The sequence below is a fragment of the Amia ocellicauda genome, chromosome 12 (genome assembly GCF_036373705.1).
Source record: "Amia ocellicauda isolate fAmiCal2 chromosome 12, fAmiCal2.hap1, whole genome shotgun sequence".
In the NCBI taxonomy this organism is placed as follows: Eukaryota; Metazoa; Chordata; class Actinopteri; order Amiiformes; family Amiidae; genus Amia; species Amia ocellicauda.
This window is the reverse complement of record NC_089861.1, coordinates 19129441-19145870: the sequence shown is the minus strand read 5'-3', so window position 1 is coordinate 19145870 and position 16430 is coordinate 19129441. Positions and strand designations below refer to the sequence as shown.

The 16430-nt window shown below is 42.9% G+C and overlaps 2 protein-coding genes across 3 annotated transcripts; both read right to left on the bottom strand.

The window, feature by feature from the left end:
- Positions 1-1444: 1444 nt before the first annotated feature.
- ran (RAN, member RAS oncogene family) lies at positions 1445-10442 on the bottom strand. Of its 2 annotated transcripts, none has more exons than XM_066718617.1 (7): positions 10359-10442; positions 9495-9591; positions 9081-9165; positions 8743-8868; positions 8135-8322; positions 7829-7999; positions 1445-1790 (listed from the first exon to the last, which is right to left on the bottom strand). In XM_066718617.1, the coding sequence occupies exons 2-7, from the start codon at positions 9525-9527 to the stop codon at positions 1746-1748; spliced, it is 648 nt and encodes a 215-aa protein (XP_066574714.1). In that variant the 5' UTR covers positions 9528-9591; positions 10359-10442; the 3' UTR covers positions 1445-1745. The 2 variants fall into 2 exon arrangements, with proteins under 2 accessions (XP_066574714.1, XP_066574713.1); XM_066718616.1 differs by having other exon boundaries at positions 9495-9562; positions 10359-10405.
- A 1195-nt stretch (positions 10443-11637) lies between these two features.
- LOC136764011 (beta-1 adrenergic receptor) lies at positions 11638-14952 on the bottom strand. Its single transcript, XM_066717840.1, has 6 exons — positions 14791-14952; positions 13982-14180; positions 13556-13694; positions 12203-12364; positions 12038-12116; positions 11638-11847 (listed from the first exon to the last, which is right to left on the bottom strand). Exons 1-6 carry the CDS (start codon positions 14950-14952, stop codon positions 11638-11640), a joined length of 951 nt encoding a protein of 316 aa, XP_066573937.1.
- Between the last annotated feature and the right edge of the window lie 1478 nt (positions 14953-16430).

The following is a 16430-nucleotide window of genomic DNA, read 5'->3' as shown; positions in this document are numbered from 1 at the left end:
TGAGTCATTGTCTACAGTCAGTCATATGACCATGAGTCTTGTGGTCAGATGTGTGAAAGTAACAGATACCAGCTGAGACGGGGGTGGGGTGGGCAGTGTGGGGGAGAAGGGTTAGGGAAGGGGGGTGGGGGGAGATACAGTCCCTTAGGATGAGGAGACAGTGGCAGAGGGAAAGAGGGGAGCAGAAGGAGAGAGAGTGCAAGGCAGTGAGAGAGAGAGAGAGAGAGAGAGAGAGAGAGAGAGAGAGGGGGAAAGAGATAAAGACATTTTCAGTGTGCTGTAGATTTTAATCTTGACATGTCGGTCTCTTCTCTTCTTGCAACATTCAAACATCCTGAACTCAGAAATCTCAAAATGTCAGAATTTTCTGCAGAGCAGTGCGCTGTGGTACAATAACATGCAGTGTGGTATACTGCACTAAAGAGTAGGGCCATATTGCACAGTGGAGTATATCATACACAAAAAACCTGGGTAATGAGGGACACCAAAGTATATTGAAAGCAAGGGTTTCCACACAGGTGGGGTCATTGCATTAATTACGCAAATAACATCCCAGAATGCTGACAGGCCTGGTTGCCTATAACAGGGGTTCCCAAACTGATCCTGGAGGTCCTGCTGGTTTTTGTTCCAACCGAGATCCAGCTGGCCAAGCATATCTGCAAGAGCAGACCTCAGTGACTGTGATTGTTGGGGTAAAACCACTCGCCCCACCTGGCAATGCACGTCAGTGGTGCAAAGAGCCCAGGCAATGGACTATGGAACAGTGGAGAGATGCGATGGTCAGATGAATAATCCTTCGTGATGTTCTCGACAAATGGATTAGCGCAACCTAAGGACCTCCACAGCCCAGAGTGCTTGGTTCCAACAGTGAAGGGTTCTGGTGGGTCCGTAATGTGGGGGGGTGCGTTTCCCAGACATGGTTTGGCTGCACTCATTCCCTTAGAAGGCCAGGTCAGTGCTAATCGCTACTTAATGGTACCGAATGATCATCTCCACCCTGTGTTGCAGCATTTCTTCCCTGCCGAGAAGGTTGTCTCCCGGGATGACATTGCCACAGAGCACGTGTGGTCGCCCAGTGGTTTGATGAACAGGACTCTGATGCTATCCGTATGACATGGCCTTCTCTATCATCAGATCTGAACCAAACTGAGCATTTATGGGATATTCTGGAACAACGCTCGAGACGTTTTCACCACCATCAGACAGGCGTGCGCAGATTGACTTGCTCATGGAAGAATGGTCCTGCCTGCCTCCTGCAGGGCTCCAGATGCTGGTAGACTCATGCAGACCCTACTGGCCTCACATGGTGGTCTAATGCCCTCTTAAGTGACTTTACACTGGCGATTCAATTTTTCTCTCCAGTGCCTGTACTTTCAGAGGCTCATGAAGACACACCGACATGTAGACACACACAGTACAAAGGAAGATTAAAAGACTAGACATCTAAATTCAGATAGTTTTTATTCAAAGATGTTCTGTTTTTTGTCAAATAAGTGCTTTTTTTTTTTTTAAATCATTCTGAGTGCGAGTCTGTACTGCACTGTACTGTATGTCTGTACTGGGTTTTTACTGCACTGTGTGTTTCTGTACTGTACTGGACAGTACAAGTATTACAGGATGTCCATTGTTCAAAATGAAAAAAATAAAATAGTTAAAAAAAATAATCTGAGATCAGGTTTTACAGTAAAGGTGTAAGGTCAACAGCAGTGCCCCCCCTCCCACCAGCCCCCAGGGGAGGTCACAGGTTAAAGGTCATCATCTTCATCTGGTAGTGCTGTTTCTGACGCCACCTGCAAGTCAAATAAAACAATTAATACAATAATAATATGAATCTTCATCATAATCCAATCAACGAGAGAGTGACAGCACCCCCTGACTCACTGTCACTCCTGGACTGCAGCTGTAATATTATACTCAGAAAACTACTATCCATAGTAACAGACCCGTTCTGTACCTCCATCTCAAACAGAACCAGGAGAATGACTTGCCATCTTATATACACTGCTTCAGATAGATATACTGAGACTGTTAAAATAAAGTGCACATGTATTTATTGCAGATGTCAAAGTGTCAGTCTAGCATGTGTCTTTTTGAGATGGGCTGACACAGTTAATCTCCTGAACTCTAACTAGTAAAATAAAATACATGGAATTTATCAATAATATAAAACAACAGATCATCAGCAGCAATTGGTTGAGGTATTCAAACAAAATGCATACCAAAAACACAATCAAATTGAATAAGAAGGAAACCAAACTACAATGACCCAAAGTGTTATGAAGTTGCAAATAGTTTTGTTATAAAGCTGCGGATTTAAAATCCTGATTTTAAAACCAGCATTTGAAATAGGCCTACACTTTTAGATTCAAATAAATATTTAAATGAACAAATGTGTGATTCGGTTGCTTTTTTGTGCTTTCAGTTATGTTGTGTATGGATGTTCTGTGCCAAAAACACCAACAGATTTAAGTTGATATCGTCTTTGTCCGGCTTTAATGATTATTGCACGAGAGCTGAAATGTTTTGCTCTTTTTAAAAAAGTCTTCAAGTGGAGCCTACCCGATCACATTATCAAAAAAAAAAAAAAGGAGCCCAAAAAAGCATCCCATCCTTTCATAACAATACTAAATACTAAAACTAAACTAAAACAGCCTACAATGATAAAATATAAGACTAATATAACAGGGGGAAGAATCCCCAAATTTATTTTCCTGGTCAATGAGCTATAACACTATTCTCGCAGCACTTGGCCAAGGACAGACCATAATTACACATCTCAATTAGTTTACAGTGGCTCTCAAAAGTATTCAGCCCCCTAGGACTTTTACACACATCATTGTGTTACAACATGAAATTACAATGGATTTAAATCAGGAGTTTTTGCCACTGATCAACACCGAAAATACCCAGTGTGAAAAATATAATCTGCAAATTGTTCTAAACTAATAACAAATACAAATCAGAGAATTCAATGCATAAGTAATCACCCCCTTCAGTCAATATTTGGTAGAGGCACATTTGGCAGCAATTACAGGCATCAGTCTATGTGGATGAGTCTCTAACAGCTTTGCACATTTGGACACAGCATTTTTTTTGCCCATTCTTCTTTGCAAGCTCCATCAAGTTGGATGGTGACCTTTGGTGAACAGCAATTTTCAATTCTTTCCACATATTCTCAATAGGGCTGGGCGATATGACTTCTAAAAATAGAGATTATTTTCAGAAGTTTGGGCGATAAATGATATATATCTCAATATTTCTTGTTTTTATCCAATCAAACTACAAAATAAGACCAAAGACATTAAAGCTACAAGTATTTTGTTAATCATTAAATATGCAAAACTAACAAATACCACATGCAGGCTGTCACGGTAATTATATGCAGAATGCAACACATTACAGTGCAAGTGTTGTGTGATTACTATTACGTGTGTTATGTTGTTATGGGATATATATATACACACACACACACACACATATACACAGTATGATTTACTGTTACATAACAATAACACAAGTAATAGTAATCACACAACACGTGCGCTGTAAAAGGTATAGATTCAGGTAGATTTCCCACATCCGGGTTTGTAGTGGCACATTTAACATCTGCTAGACAGGTGCATTTCTTCTCTGACTGTCGCGTTTCGATTCTGCTTACCGGTACAGCACGTGTTAATACAAAATAGTTAATAATAATAATAATAATAATAATAATAATATTATTATAATACAAACTGTTATACCACTTCACCATCTTCATGAAACTTTCTGCATCTGTTTGTATTGCTTTCCAATGTATTAAAATGCAAACAAACTTTATTTTTCTTTAATTTTATACAAATTATATACATCTAAATTCGAGGGGGTTGGGGGTGCGATCGCGTATTGTCGGGGGTTTAGGAATGTGTATCTTTTGGTTATTTTGTTTTTTCTGTGTCGAGTTCACTCTCCTCCATCTATGTCTGCGTTTCTGATGCACATTTCTTGCCTACATCTGGCACGTGTGGAAGAACCGGGAAGAACGCAAAGTGTCGTACAAATGACGAAAAATATTGCCGTAAAGGGTGCGATTTGCGACACCACGAAATAAACGATAGAAAAACATCTATCGTTTCATATTATGCTCCATCGTCACACGATATACACTCACCTAAAGGATTATTAGGAACACCATACTAATACTGCGTTTGACCCCCTTTCGCCTTCAGAACTGCCTTAATTCTACGTGGCATTGATTCAACAAGGTGCTGAAAGCATTCTTTAGAAATGTTGGCCCATATTGATAGGATAGCATCTTGCAGTTGATGGAGATTAGTGGGATGCACATCCAGGGCACGAAGCTCCCGTTCCACCACATCCCAAAGATGCTCTATTGGGTTGAGATCTGGTGACTGTGGCGGCCAGTTTAGTACAGTGAACTCATTGTCATGTTCAAGAAACCAATTTGAAATGATTCGACCTTTGTGACATGGTGCATTATCCTGCTGGAAGTAGCCATCAGAGGATGGGTACATGGTGGTCATAAAGGGATGGACATGGTCAGAAACAATGCTCAGGTAGGCCGTGGCATTTAAACGATGCCCAATTGGCACTAAGGGGCCTAAAGTGTGCCAAGAAAACATCCCCCACACCATTACACCACCACCACCAGCCTGCACAGTGGTAACAAGGCATGATGGATCCATGTTCTCATTCTGTTTACGCCAAATTCTGACTCTACCATCTGAATGTCTCAACAGAAATCGAGACTCATCAGACCAGGCAACATTTTTCCAGTCTTCAACTGTCCAATTTTGGTGAGCTTGTGCAAATTGTAGCCTCTTTTTCCTATTTGTAGTGGAGATGAGTGGTACCCAGTGGGGTCTTCTGCTGTTGTAGCCCATCCGCCTCAAGGTTGTACGTGTTGTGGCTTCACAAATGCTTTGCTGCATACCTCGGTTGTAACGAGTGGTTATTTCAGTCAAAGTTGCTCTTCTATCAGCTTGAATCAGTCGGCCCATTCTCCTCTGACCTCTAGCATCAACAAGGCATTTTCGCCCACAGGACTGCCGCATACTGGATGTTTTTCCCTTTTCACACCATTCTTTGTAAACCCTAGAAATGGTTGTGCGTGAAAATCCCAGTAACTGAGCAGATTGTGAAATACTCAGACCGGCCCGTCTGGCACCAACAACCATGCCACGCTCAAAATTGCTTAAATCACCTTTCTTTCCCATTCAGACATTCAGTTTGGAGTTCAGGAGATTGTCTTGACCAGGACCACACCCCTAAATGCATTGAAGCAACTGCCATGTGATTGGTTGGTTAGATAATTGCATTAATGAGAAATTGAACAGGTGTTCCTAATAATCCTTTAGGTGAGTGTATATCATCATATCGCACAGCCCTAATTCTCAATTGGATTGAGGTCTGGGTTTTTACTGGGCCACTCCAGGACATAGACCTTTTTGTTTTTAAGCCACTCCAGTGTGGCTTTGGCTGTATGTTTGGGCTCATTGTCCTGCTGGAAGATGAATCCAGGTCTCTTGCAGACTTAAGAAAGAACATAAGAAAGTTTACAAACGAGAGGAGGCCATTCGACCCATCGTGCTCATTTGGTGTCCATTAATATCTAAGTGATCCAAGGATCCTATCCAGTCTATTTTTAAATGTTCCTAAACTTTCAGCTTCTACCACATCGCTGGGGAGTTTGTTCCAGTTTGTGACACCTCTCTTTGTGAAGAAGTGTCTCCTGTTTTCTGTTTTGAATGCCTTGAAGCCCAATTTCCATTTGTATCCCTGGGTCCATGTGTCCCTGCTGATCTGGAAAAGCTCCTCTGGTTTGATGTGGTCGATGCCTTTCATGATTTTGAAGACTTGGATCAAGTCCCCATGTAGTCTCCTCTGTTCCAGGGTGAAAAGGTTCAGTTCCCTCAGTCTCTCCGGGTAGGATTTTCCCTTCAGACCTGGAATAAGTCTGTTTACTCTCCTCTGAACTGCCTCTAGAGCAGCAATATCCTTCAGCAGGTTTTCTTCCAGGATTTTATCCTTACTTTCCATTTTGCCCTCTATCTTTACAAGGTTTCCAGTCCCTGATGCAGAGAAGCATCCCCATAGCATGATGCTGACACCACCATGCTTCATGGTAGGGATGTTGTTCTCAGGATGATGTGAGGTGTTAGACTTGCGCCAAACGTAGCACTTAGCGTTGAGGCCAAAAAGGTCTATTTCGGTCTCATCAGACCATAGAATCTTCCTCCACTTGGTCTCAGATTCTCCAACATGCCTTCTGGCGAACTTTAGGCGAGATTTGTTGTGAGTTTTTTCCAACAATGGCCACTCTCCCATAAAGGCCACTTTTGTGAAGCACCCAGGCTATTGTTGCAGTATGCTCGGTGTCTCCCAGCTCAACCGTGGAAGACGGTAACTCCTTTAGAGTTGACATAGGCCTCTTGGTGGCCTCCCTGAGTAGTGCCCTTCTTTCCCAATACTCAGTTTTTGAGGACGGCCTGATCTAAGCAGATTCACAGTTGTGCCATATTCTCTCCATTTGGACTCCATAATGGACTTTACTGTGCTCCAGGGGATATTCAAAGCCTTGGAAATATTCTTATATCCTACCCCTGATTGGTGCTTTTGAAGAACCTTACTCCGGATTTGATTAGATTTGAATGTTCCTTCATCTTCATGATTCATTAAGTTTTTGTTAGGAATTGTACTAACCAAATGTTGGACCTCCCACAGACAGGTTTATTTAACCTGAAATCATGTGACACACCTTAATTGCACTCCATTAGGTGGACTCCATTCAACCAATTATGTGACTTCTAAAGACAACTGGTTTCACCACAGCTCAATCAGGTGTGTCATAGCAAAGGGAGCGGTTATGTATGCATTCAATTCTTTTCGATTTTGTATTTGTAATTAATTTAGAACAATTGCAGATTATACTTTTTACTTTGACATTATGGACATTTTCTGTGTTGATCAGTGGCAAAAACTCCTGAAAAGTCCAAGGGGGGTAAATATTTTTGGGAGCCACTGTATGTGACAGAAAAAGTTTTGTATATTTTTCAGTATTTTGAGTAACAAGAAATAGCCCCACGTAGTTTAACTGTCTGCAAATCGATGTTTTAGAAAAATGCAACAAAGTCAATCATGGGAGAATGTATTAGACTTTTAGAAAAAGACAAGCGTCTTGTGATCCTGTATTGACAATAAATTAGTTTTCGGTATACCATTTACCACAGCCCAAGTCAATCATATAAAATATTTTTTTCCCACTGGCACCCTTGCGACCAATAACAAATTGGTGTTGCACTGTCAAATCAAAGGGTCACAAATGTGTTTTGGTCTCAGTTTAGAACCCTGTACAAACTAATTTTACTACTACCAATAATACTACTACCGCTATTATAACTTTTAAAATAAAACACCCCTCACACAGCAAAGACAGCACTCCATGAGCTAGTGCCGAGACTCCTGCCACGATTATTCATTACAGCACCAATACTTATAGTAATCACACAGCAAGTAGTCATAATAATAGAGTAATAACAGCAATACCAATATCAGTAGCAACAGATATATAATTATCAGATCCTTACTGATCTTACTATCAATAACTGTAGAAATATCACTGATATTAGTAGTAACACCAGTAAAATAAAAAACAATAGTATATCAGTATTATCTGTAGTAATATCAGTAAAATCTGTAATTGTAAAAACAGAAATATCAGTAGTTATAATGGCAATATCAATAATCAGTATTAATAACAGGGATAATATGAATGACAACATTCATATCCACGTTAATAACAGTATGAATAACAGTTGCAGCGTCGTACCTTGAGGTCGTGCTCGTACTGGGCAGCGAGGGAGGGGTCCATAGAGACCTCGGGGGGGGCGAGCGCTGGCATGGCAACAAACTCCAGGTTGGGGTCACCGATTAACTTCCGGGCCAGCCACAGGAACGGCTTCTCAAAGTTATAGTTACTCTTGGCCGAAATGTCATAGTACTGTGAGAGAGAGAGGGTTCATGAAGTACAGTACAGTGAACACATTTATTTCACTGTCAGCCAGTCAGTGTCTCAGTCTCTCTCAGGATCTCCAGGCTGGGGTCAATACTCAGTGTCTCTGAATTTGTCTCTCACCTGCAGGTTCTTCTTGCGGTGGAAGACAATGCTCTTGGCCTTGACCTTCCTGTCCTTGATGTCCACCTTGTTGCCGCAGAGCACGATGGGGATGTTCTCGCACACGCGCACCAGGTCTCGGTGCCAGTTGGGCACATTCTTGTAGGTCACCCGCGACGTCACGTCAAACATGATGATGGCACACTGAGCTGGGGGGGAATTTAAAATAATACACTGACCAACTGAAGACACGATGCTCTTGGCCTTGTGCTGCCAGTGTTGCCCAGAGGAGGGCAGTGGGTCAGCACACTCAGTGATAATATGATGACAGCAAGTCAGTGTTACACCCGCAGCTCAGCCCATTAGAAACACTGACGGACCTGCCCTCTGCCATTGCCACAGTGGCCACAAGAGGGCAGCACACACTGCCACATTATTACAGAGATCTATAGAGAGATGGCACACACACAAACAAACATAGACAGACACGCAGACAGAGAAACACAGACAGACAGATACATACACACACAGAAAAACACAGACAGATGCACAGACACACACACACAAACACAGACACAGAGACACACACTGACACAGATGCACACACACATACACAGAGTCAGTGTTACCCTGTATATAGTATCCATCCCTCAGGCCCCCGAATTTCTCCTGGCCTGCAGTGTCCCACACATTGAATTTGATGGCTCCTCTGTTAGTGTGGAATACCAGGGGATGAACCTCCACACCCAGAGTGGCTAGAGAGATATAAGGGGGGGGGGGGTGGGAAGAGTTAAAATAATACACTGCCTGACACACAAACTGCCTGACTGTTACTGGATACTACAGTATATTAAGACTGCAGGAGAGAGGGTGTTGGGGGTCAGGGAGTCAGTGTGGTGTGTGGACTGGAAGGTAACGTGTAAACTGGGATTACAGTGGGATTATGGTGGGATTAAACTATCATTACCGACGTATTTCTTCTCAAACTCTCCTGTCAGGTGTCTCTTCACAAACGTTGTCTTCCCTGTCCCTCCATCACCGACCAACACCAACTGAGAGAGAGAGAGGGTTAATACAGTACAGTACCGTACAGACACACTGACTGGACACTACAGTACATTAACACTGCACTGAGAGAGAGAGAGAGAGAAAGCAGGAGAGGGCAAAAGGAGATTAGAGAGGAAGACAGGAGAGAGATGAGAGAGAGGGGAAAGGGACAGAGGATGAGAGAGGTGGGTGGGGGAAAGGGGGAGAAAGACAGATATGAGGCAGAGATAGAAGATCTTGTGAGGGATGTATAACAGTAGAGTACAATGAATACAGCACAGTACACTATAGCATTGTGCAGTACAGAATATGCGAGTTGTTACAGTGGACAGACCTTAAACTGGACCTGGGGCTCTCCTTCTGCCATCGCTGACCGCTGACTGGACACTGCAGCACGCTGTACTGAGAGAGGGCAGCAAACACACACACTGCTGTAACAGTCACAGAGGAGAGAGGAGAAACAAAGAGAGCTGCAGATATTAGCTAAGTAAGTATAAAACCAGACACACTGTCCCACACCACAGTACATTAACACTGCACTGAGACGGGGGGCAATACAGTGCAGTGACTTATCTACCCGTCTCTGCCTGTCTGTCCATCTATCTGCCTGAGAGGAGAGATGTGAAGTGTCCCAGTTTGATCCTCCCATCCTCTCATTAAACTCCATTCCCACTGTACTCTACTAATACAAATATTACATTATTATTAATAATAACTATAGTACCCGGTAATAACTGTTTGCAGTTACTGGGTCATTTTTGCCAATCCGCAGTCAGTCTGCCAGTTTGGAATGGCGCTATATTAGCCTAAACACACTGCATATTCAAAAAGCACCAACTGACAGTGTAAATGTATAATGTAACAGACACTGATGGTAATAATAATCTTGGTCACACACGACTGGACTGCATGAAACGTGTCTCACAAAACGCTACACGTTACGTTACGCGAAGTGCGCCATACAAATATACAGGTATTTCTCTATACATGTGCGATTCAGCGACTAAGTTATGATGGCTGGTATGTCAGCTGAAAACAAAACATTGTCGCTCATATGTCTAAACTGCACTCCGAAAGACAGGCCGCCGCTATAATGGCTCTGCTGCACTGTGCTGCTTATTACTGCTGCAGTTATAATTACTGAAGTGCCTATTTTAAATCGTGCTTATAAACATTACTGTATCATATCCGCACTTACCCGGCGACAGACGAACCCAGGGAAAAAAGGAGCAAATGGCGGCCTGCGTGACGGCTTCATCCGCTCCGAGCGCCGCCTTTCCCGTGGTCATGTGACGGGGGTTATTGTAGTGGCGGAAGGAACTCCATCGTCAGCTGACAAATGCTTTCTGACAGACAGCATACGTGAAAGGCGTCTGCTGTGACGGTGTTGTCACATGGCGCCATTTTGGCTCTGTGTGTACAATGCACTTTCACAGTTTTTTGTCAGGAAATGAGAATGGCTGTGAGTGATGCACCGGCTGACTGATACACTGACTTTCTGATACAATGACTGATATACTGACTGACTGAGGCTCCAATCGCACACTTGCTACCTCGATACCTTCCACTGTGCCGAGGATGTACTATGGTTGACATCTTAAGGGGTTGCCCAATACTTCAGGGAATGAGTGAAGGAGCCTAATCAAGCTCCTGTGCCCTTCACTGCTCTCTTCGATGGAGTGAACAAAACAGTACACTTACACTAAATTGTTTGTGCTGAAGTCCCAGAACTCTTTGCGTTTATGGCGGAGAAATTTAAAGTAGGAAAATATTACAGTGGCAGGTGCATACAAATGTAATGTAAATATAGCTAGCTAGACAGTTCTATCTGTTATCATTAAGTTATTTATCAAGGCAATTACAATATAAATAATATTAAATTAATCTATAATCATGATATAAATGTATTGTAGCAATTCTGATGCCTCACTAAGAGGTAGGCGATTTGTGTGTGGCACAGGAGGACCGGGTTTGAGTCCCTGCTCCCGGCAGTGGACCAGAAACCCCCAATATGATTAGAGAGTACAGCGAAAAAACTTTTCAGGACCTATCAATTAATTAATTACTGAAGTAGTATAAAACTAGGAGATTATATAAGTGAACAATGCATTGCCAAATTATTATTATTGTATCTTCTTTGGAAGAGGAACAGTGCAAATGCTACAGCAGTCTCCATTATTTCAAACTGCAATCTGCGCTGAATGATGACACTGAAGTGTGTCCTATTGAACTCTTTCAGCTGCGCCTTGCACCCTTCGCCCTTGCTCACTCCAGTACAGCCTCAGAGACGCCAGCGCAACATCATGCAACGTGTACGCTTGTCGAATGATGTAGGGTAGGGAGAAAGTGTGTCATTTAAGAAGCAGCCCCAGTGTGACATAGATGGACAGACAGACACACTGACAGACACCCTCAGCCTAATTAATCAACTTTATTGATTACACACACTACTTCCATTTGGTCGACTGAGCTCTCACTCACACCTGCAGCCTCACCACAGAGGTCAGCACTGGCTGGACCTTGGCCTTCCTATTGGTCCACAGAACGCCGAGCACGGCCTCCCGGAAATCCTGATTGGTGCAGTAGATCAAGGGGTTGAGCACGCAGTCCAGGTAGGCCATCACTGACGACAGTGTCCTCAGCCAATCAGGAGCTGGAGACAAGTCCAGCCTCCCCAGCAAGATCAACTACCAGAACAGACAACACTGGGAGTTATTATTATCTTTATTATTACAATTATATATACTATAATTAGTAGTAGTAGTAGTAGTAGAAGTAGTACTGTGACAGTGGGTTGCAAATCCCCTGATAAGCCTGTACAGAGTTTGGGGGAGCACTGTAGCTGTCTATCCCTCTGTCTTTCTCTTACACTCTTACCTCTGACAGGACGAAGGGGGTGTAGCACAGGAAATAGACAGCGACAAGAAGAGGAGTGACGGAGGACAGATCCTCATCACTAAGAGAGTGAGAGAACAGCACATGAATACACAGTTAGCAAATACAGACATATACAGTCCAGTCCTGTGTGTCTCTGAGTATTACCCGCAGTTCTGAGACAAGCCTGCGGAGGTCAGCAGTGAGCAGACAATGATGATGAGCAAGGGTGTGAAGATGCAGAGGGAGAAGGCGCTGAGGATGTACAGCAGCATGTCAGAGTAACTGTCCTGCCAGAACACGGCGCACAGCATCTCAGCTGGGTCATACCTGAGAAAGAGAGAGAGAGAGATGGTTAATACAGTACTGCAGCACAGACACACTGACTGACTGGACACTACAGTACATTAACACTGCACTGAGAGAGAGAGGGTTAATACAGTACAGACACACTGACTGACTGGACACTACAGTACATTAACACTGCACTGAGAGAGAGAGGGTTAATACAGTACAGACACACTGACTGGACACTACAGTACATTAACACTGCACTGAGAGAGAGAGGGTTAATACAGCACAGACACTCTGACTGACTGGACACTACAGTACATTAACACTGCACTGAGAGAGAGAGGGTTAATACAGTACAGACACACTGACTGACTGGACACTACAGTACATTAACACTGCACTGAGAGAGAGAGGGTTAATACAGTACAGACACACTGACTGACTGGACACTACAGTACATTAACACTGCACTGAGAGAGAGAGAGGGTTAATACAGTACAGACACACTGACTGACTGGACACTACAGTACATTAACACTGCACTGAGAGAGAGAGGGTTAATACAGTACAGACACACTGACTGACTGGACACTACAGTACATTAACACTGCACTGAGAGAGAGGGGGTTAATACAGTACAGACACACTGACTGACTGGACACTACAGTACATTAACACTGCACTGAGAGAGAGAGGGTTAATACAGTACAGACACACTGACTGACTGGACACTACAGTACATTAACACTGCACTGAGAGAGAGAGGGTTAATACAGTACAGACACACTGACTGACTGGACACTACAGTACATTAACACTGCACTGAGAGAGAGGGGGTTAAGACATGTGCAAGTATATGTGTGCACTTGTCTGTACATATGTATATTTCTTATATATTATATATATTATTATTACTATTATTATGTATTTATTATTGTATTTATTCATTCTTTAATTTACTTATAATTTATTTAAGTATTATCAGTTTTTATTTTATTGATATTTGCTTGTTTTCTCTCCTCTTCTATGTATTCTATATCATTACCAGTTACACACCTGCTCACCTCTTATTCCTGCTGTGATTGTCGTACTGTATTATGATTATGATGTACACACACACACACACACACATATCCTGTTTCATTTGTATTTTAAAATGTAAACTGCTTTGGCAACACTGCACTAAGAGAGAGAGTGAGAGAGAGACACCCGCACTCACACACACACCTGATCCACTGAAAGACCACAGGCACGCTCCCAAACACCAGCCCCGTCACCCAGGAAGTGATGCACGCAATGACCACGACGACAGTTTTCCAGCTTCCTGTGGAGGCTACACCCACACACCTCTGCACACAGAGAATGGCTGAAAAGCAATGAGAAATTTAAAATAGCATAAAGCTAATAAAGAACGTAGGGGATGGTGCCTGCTCTTTCTATACAGGCACAGCAGGAGAACTGCAACTCACTGTCACTGTCACTACTGTTATTACTACTACTGTCTCTACTACTACTGTTACTGCTACTACCGGTACTGCTATTGCTGCTGCTTTTAGTGCCATTGGTATTGGTACTGCTACTACTGTCCTGCTACAGCTATTCCTACACTCACAAACACACACTCAGATTGGTCCACAATAAGTGATGTTGTACCCAGGCTGCCTAGAGAGGAAGTGATGAAGGCGAATTTGAGCAGGCTGACGATCTCACACCAGGGTGACCTCTCACCCTCCATCAGCACAGCCAAGAGGGAGCTCGACATGATGAGGAGGCAGCAGCCCAGGTCAGAAACAGAGAGAGAGAGAAGAGCGATCACATACTGAGAGTGCAGCTCCCGCCGGCACTGAGATAGAGTAGGAGAGAGAGAGAGAGAGAGAGAGAGAGAGAGAGGGAGAGAGAGAGAATGGGTTGTCTGAAGGGTGTCTTTTGTTGTATAACAGATGTTATCTTGCACAGTTTGGGCAAGAGGATTGTGAAGCAAAGCTGAGTGGTTCTGGCAGCATAAACAGTGTGAAATAATGTATCGTATACAACAAGACACACCCTTAACACAACTTATTAACTTATTATAAAACACACATGTCAGGATTAGACACACAAATATCTTTAAATTGAGAGGAACAATTATTTATTTTGGTTAAATATAAGAATCAAGCCCCTTTCTCTCCATCTAAAAATGTTTTGGTCCAGAATGCACTGTAGCTGACCTACAATCGCTGATCTGTGTTGTGTTTTTCTTGCTGGTTATTGTACCACTTGGATTAAGTGTCCTGAATCATCACTGTTTATTGAAGAGTTTTTAAACACTGATAATTCTATGAACGAGATGACATTTATACACTAGACAGAGGCATAGGATTTTTGAGAAATTCTGATGTGTGATTGGCTGGTTTCTCATATTATATAATAATAATAATAATAATAATAATAATAATAATAATAATAATAATAATAATCTGTACCCTGATCTTGGTGTAGATAAGGAGGCTGTTCCCAGTGACTCCCAGCACGACCTCTGACCCCAGCACTGCCACCAGCACTAACCTCTCCACTCCCAGCACAGCCCGGTCTGACTCGTTGCTAGATTGATTGGCAGTAAGGAGGAAGGTGGGGGGGAGAGACATCCTGCTACACCTGCCAACCAGAGAGTGAAAGAGAGAATGTTGAATACAGTAATAATAATTAAAATAGTAACAGTAATAATAATAATAATAAATTTCTTACAGGTATATTGTCCTGGCTCTTCTCTAGTACACAATATTAAACCCTACAATACAGCCCAGTACACTGTATTACACTGCACTTCACTATAGTATAACAACAAACTACTAAAGCACAGTACACTACACACTCACACAATACAGTATACTACAGTACAGCGTAGCCTAGTATAACACACACAGCCACAGTGTAACACATAACACTACACTGCAATACAACACAGCACAGCACAGTACAGCAGTACAGTAGAGTCCGCTACATTACAATACACTGCAGTATAACACAGCGCAGTAAACAGCAATATTCAAAAGCCTACAGTACAGGATTATACAGCCCAGCCCAGGACAATACACTACAGCACAATACAATACACTACACCACACTACAACACACCACAATACAATACACTACACCACACTGCAACACAGAACAGTACAGTGTAATACAGCTCAATACACTACACTTCTATACAGTATGCTACAGTAAAGTACACAACAGGTAAAGTCTACGGTAATGTATTTGTAAAATACACTATACTATAATACAGTACAGTATAATACACTAGTCTATGGTATAGTACAGCACACTCTTCTCCTACTCTCTCTCTCTCTCTGTCCTAGTGTAATGTCACTTCTCCCTTGTTACTCAGGTAGGAAGGCTAATCAGGCGGGGCCAGCGCTGCATCAGTCAGTGCTCACTAATGAACCCAGGCTCATTAACGAGGGCAGCTTAATTAGGGCTCACTCATTATTTGTCTGTTTGTCTGTGTCTCTCTGTCCTGCTGCATATCTCTATCTGTCTCTCTCTATTTATCTGTCTGTCTGTCCATTCCTCTATCTACCTATCTATCTATCTATGTCTACTACACTATAGCACATTACTATAGGCTACAGTCAGTGTGCAAGTGTGTCAATGTATCAATGTATCAGTTAGTGTGTCAGTCAGTGTGTCAGTCACTCACTCCGCAGTCAGTCCGGTCCCCAGTATGAACCCGAACTGGTCTCCCTGGCCGGTACTCTGGTGCTCAGCTGGGACACAGCATCAGAACCCGATCCAGAGTCACAGTCTTGGTCTCCATCACACCCTGAGAGAGAGAGGGTTAATACAGTCCACACAGACACACTGGCTGACTGGACACTACAGTACATTAACACTGCACTGAGAGAGAGAGAGGGTTAATACAGCACAGACACACTGACTGACTGGACACTACAGTACATTAACACTGCACTGAGAGAGAGAGGGTTAATACAGTACAGACACACTGACTGACTGGACACTACAGTACATTAACACTGCACTGAGAGAGAGAGGGTTAATACAGTACAGACACACTGACTGACTGGACACTACAGTACATTAACACTGCACTGAGAGAGAG

Coding starts and splice junctions, on each gene's coding strand:
- ran (XM_066718617.1), bottom strand. CDS start 9,527: ATGGCAGAAGGAGAGCCCCAGGTCCAGTTTAAG. Junction 8,323..8,742: donor GGATGGATACTATATACAGG/GTAACACTGACT, acceptor ATTCCCCCCCAG/CTCAGTGTGCCATCATCATG. Junction 1,791..7,828: donor AGTACGAGCACGACCTCAAG/GTACGACGCTGC, acceptor TTTGACTTGCAG/GTGGCGTCAGAAACAGCACT.
- LOC136764011 (XM_066717840.1), bottom strand. CDS start 14,952: ATGTCTCTCCCCCCCACCTTCCTCCTTACTGCCAATCAATCTAGCAAC. Junction 12,365..13,555: donor GTGGTCTTTCAGTGGATCAG/GTGTGTGTGTGA, acceptor TCTCTTTCTCAG/GTATGACCCAGCTGAGATGC. Junction 12,117..12,202: donor GGCTTGTCTCAGAACTGCGG/GTAATACTCAGA, acceptor TCACTCTCTTAG/TGATGAGGATCTGTCCTCCG.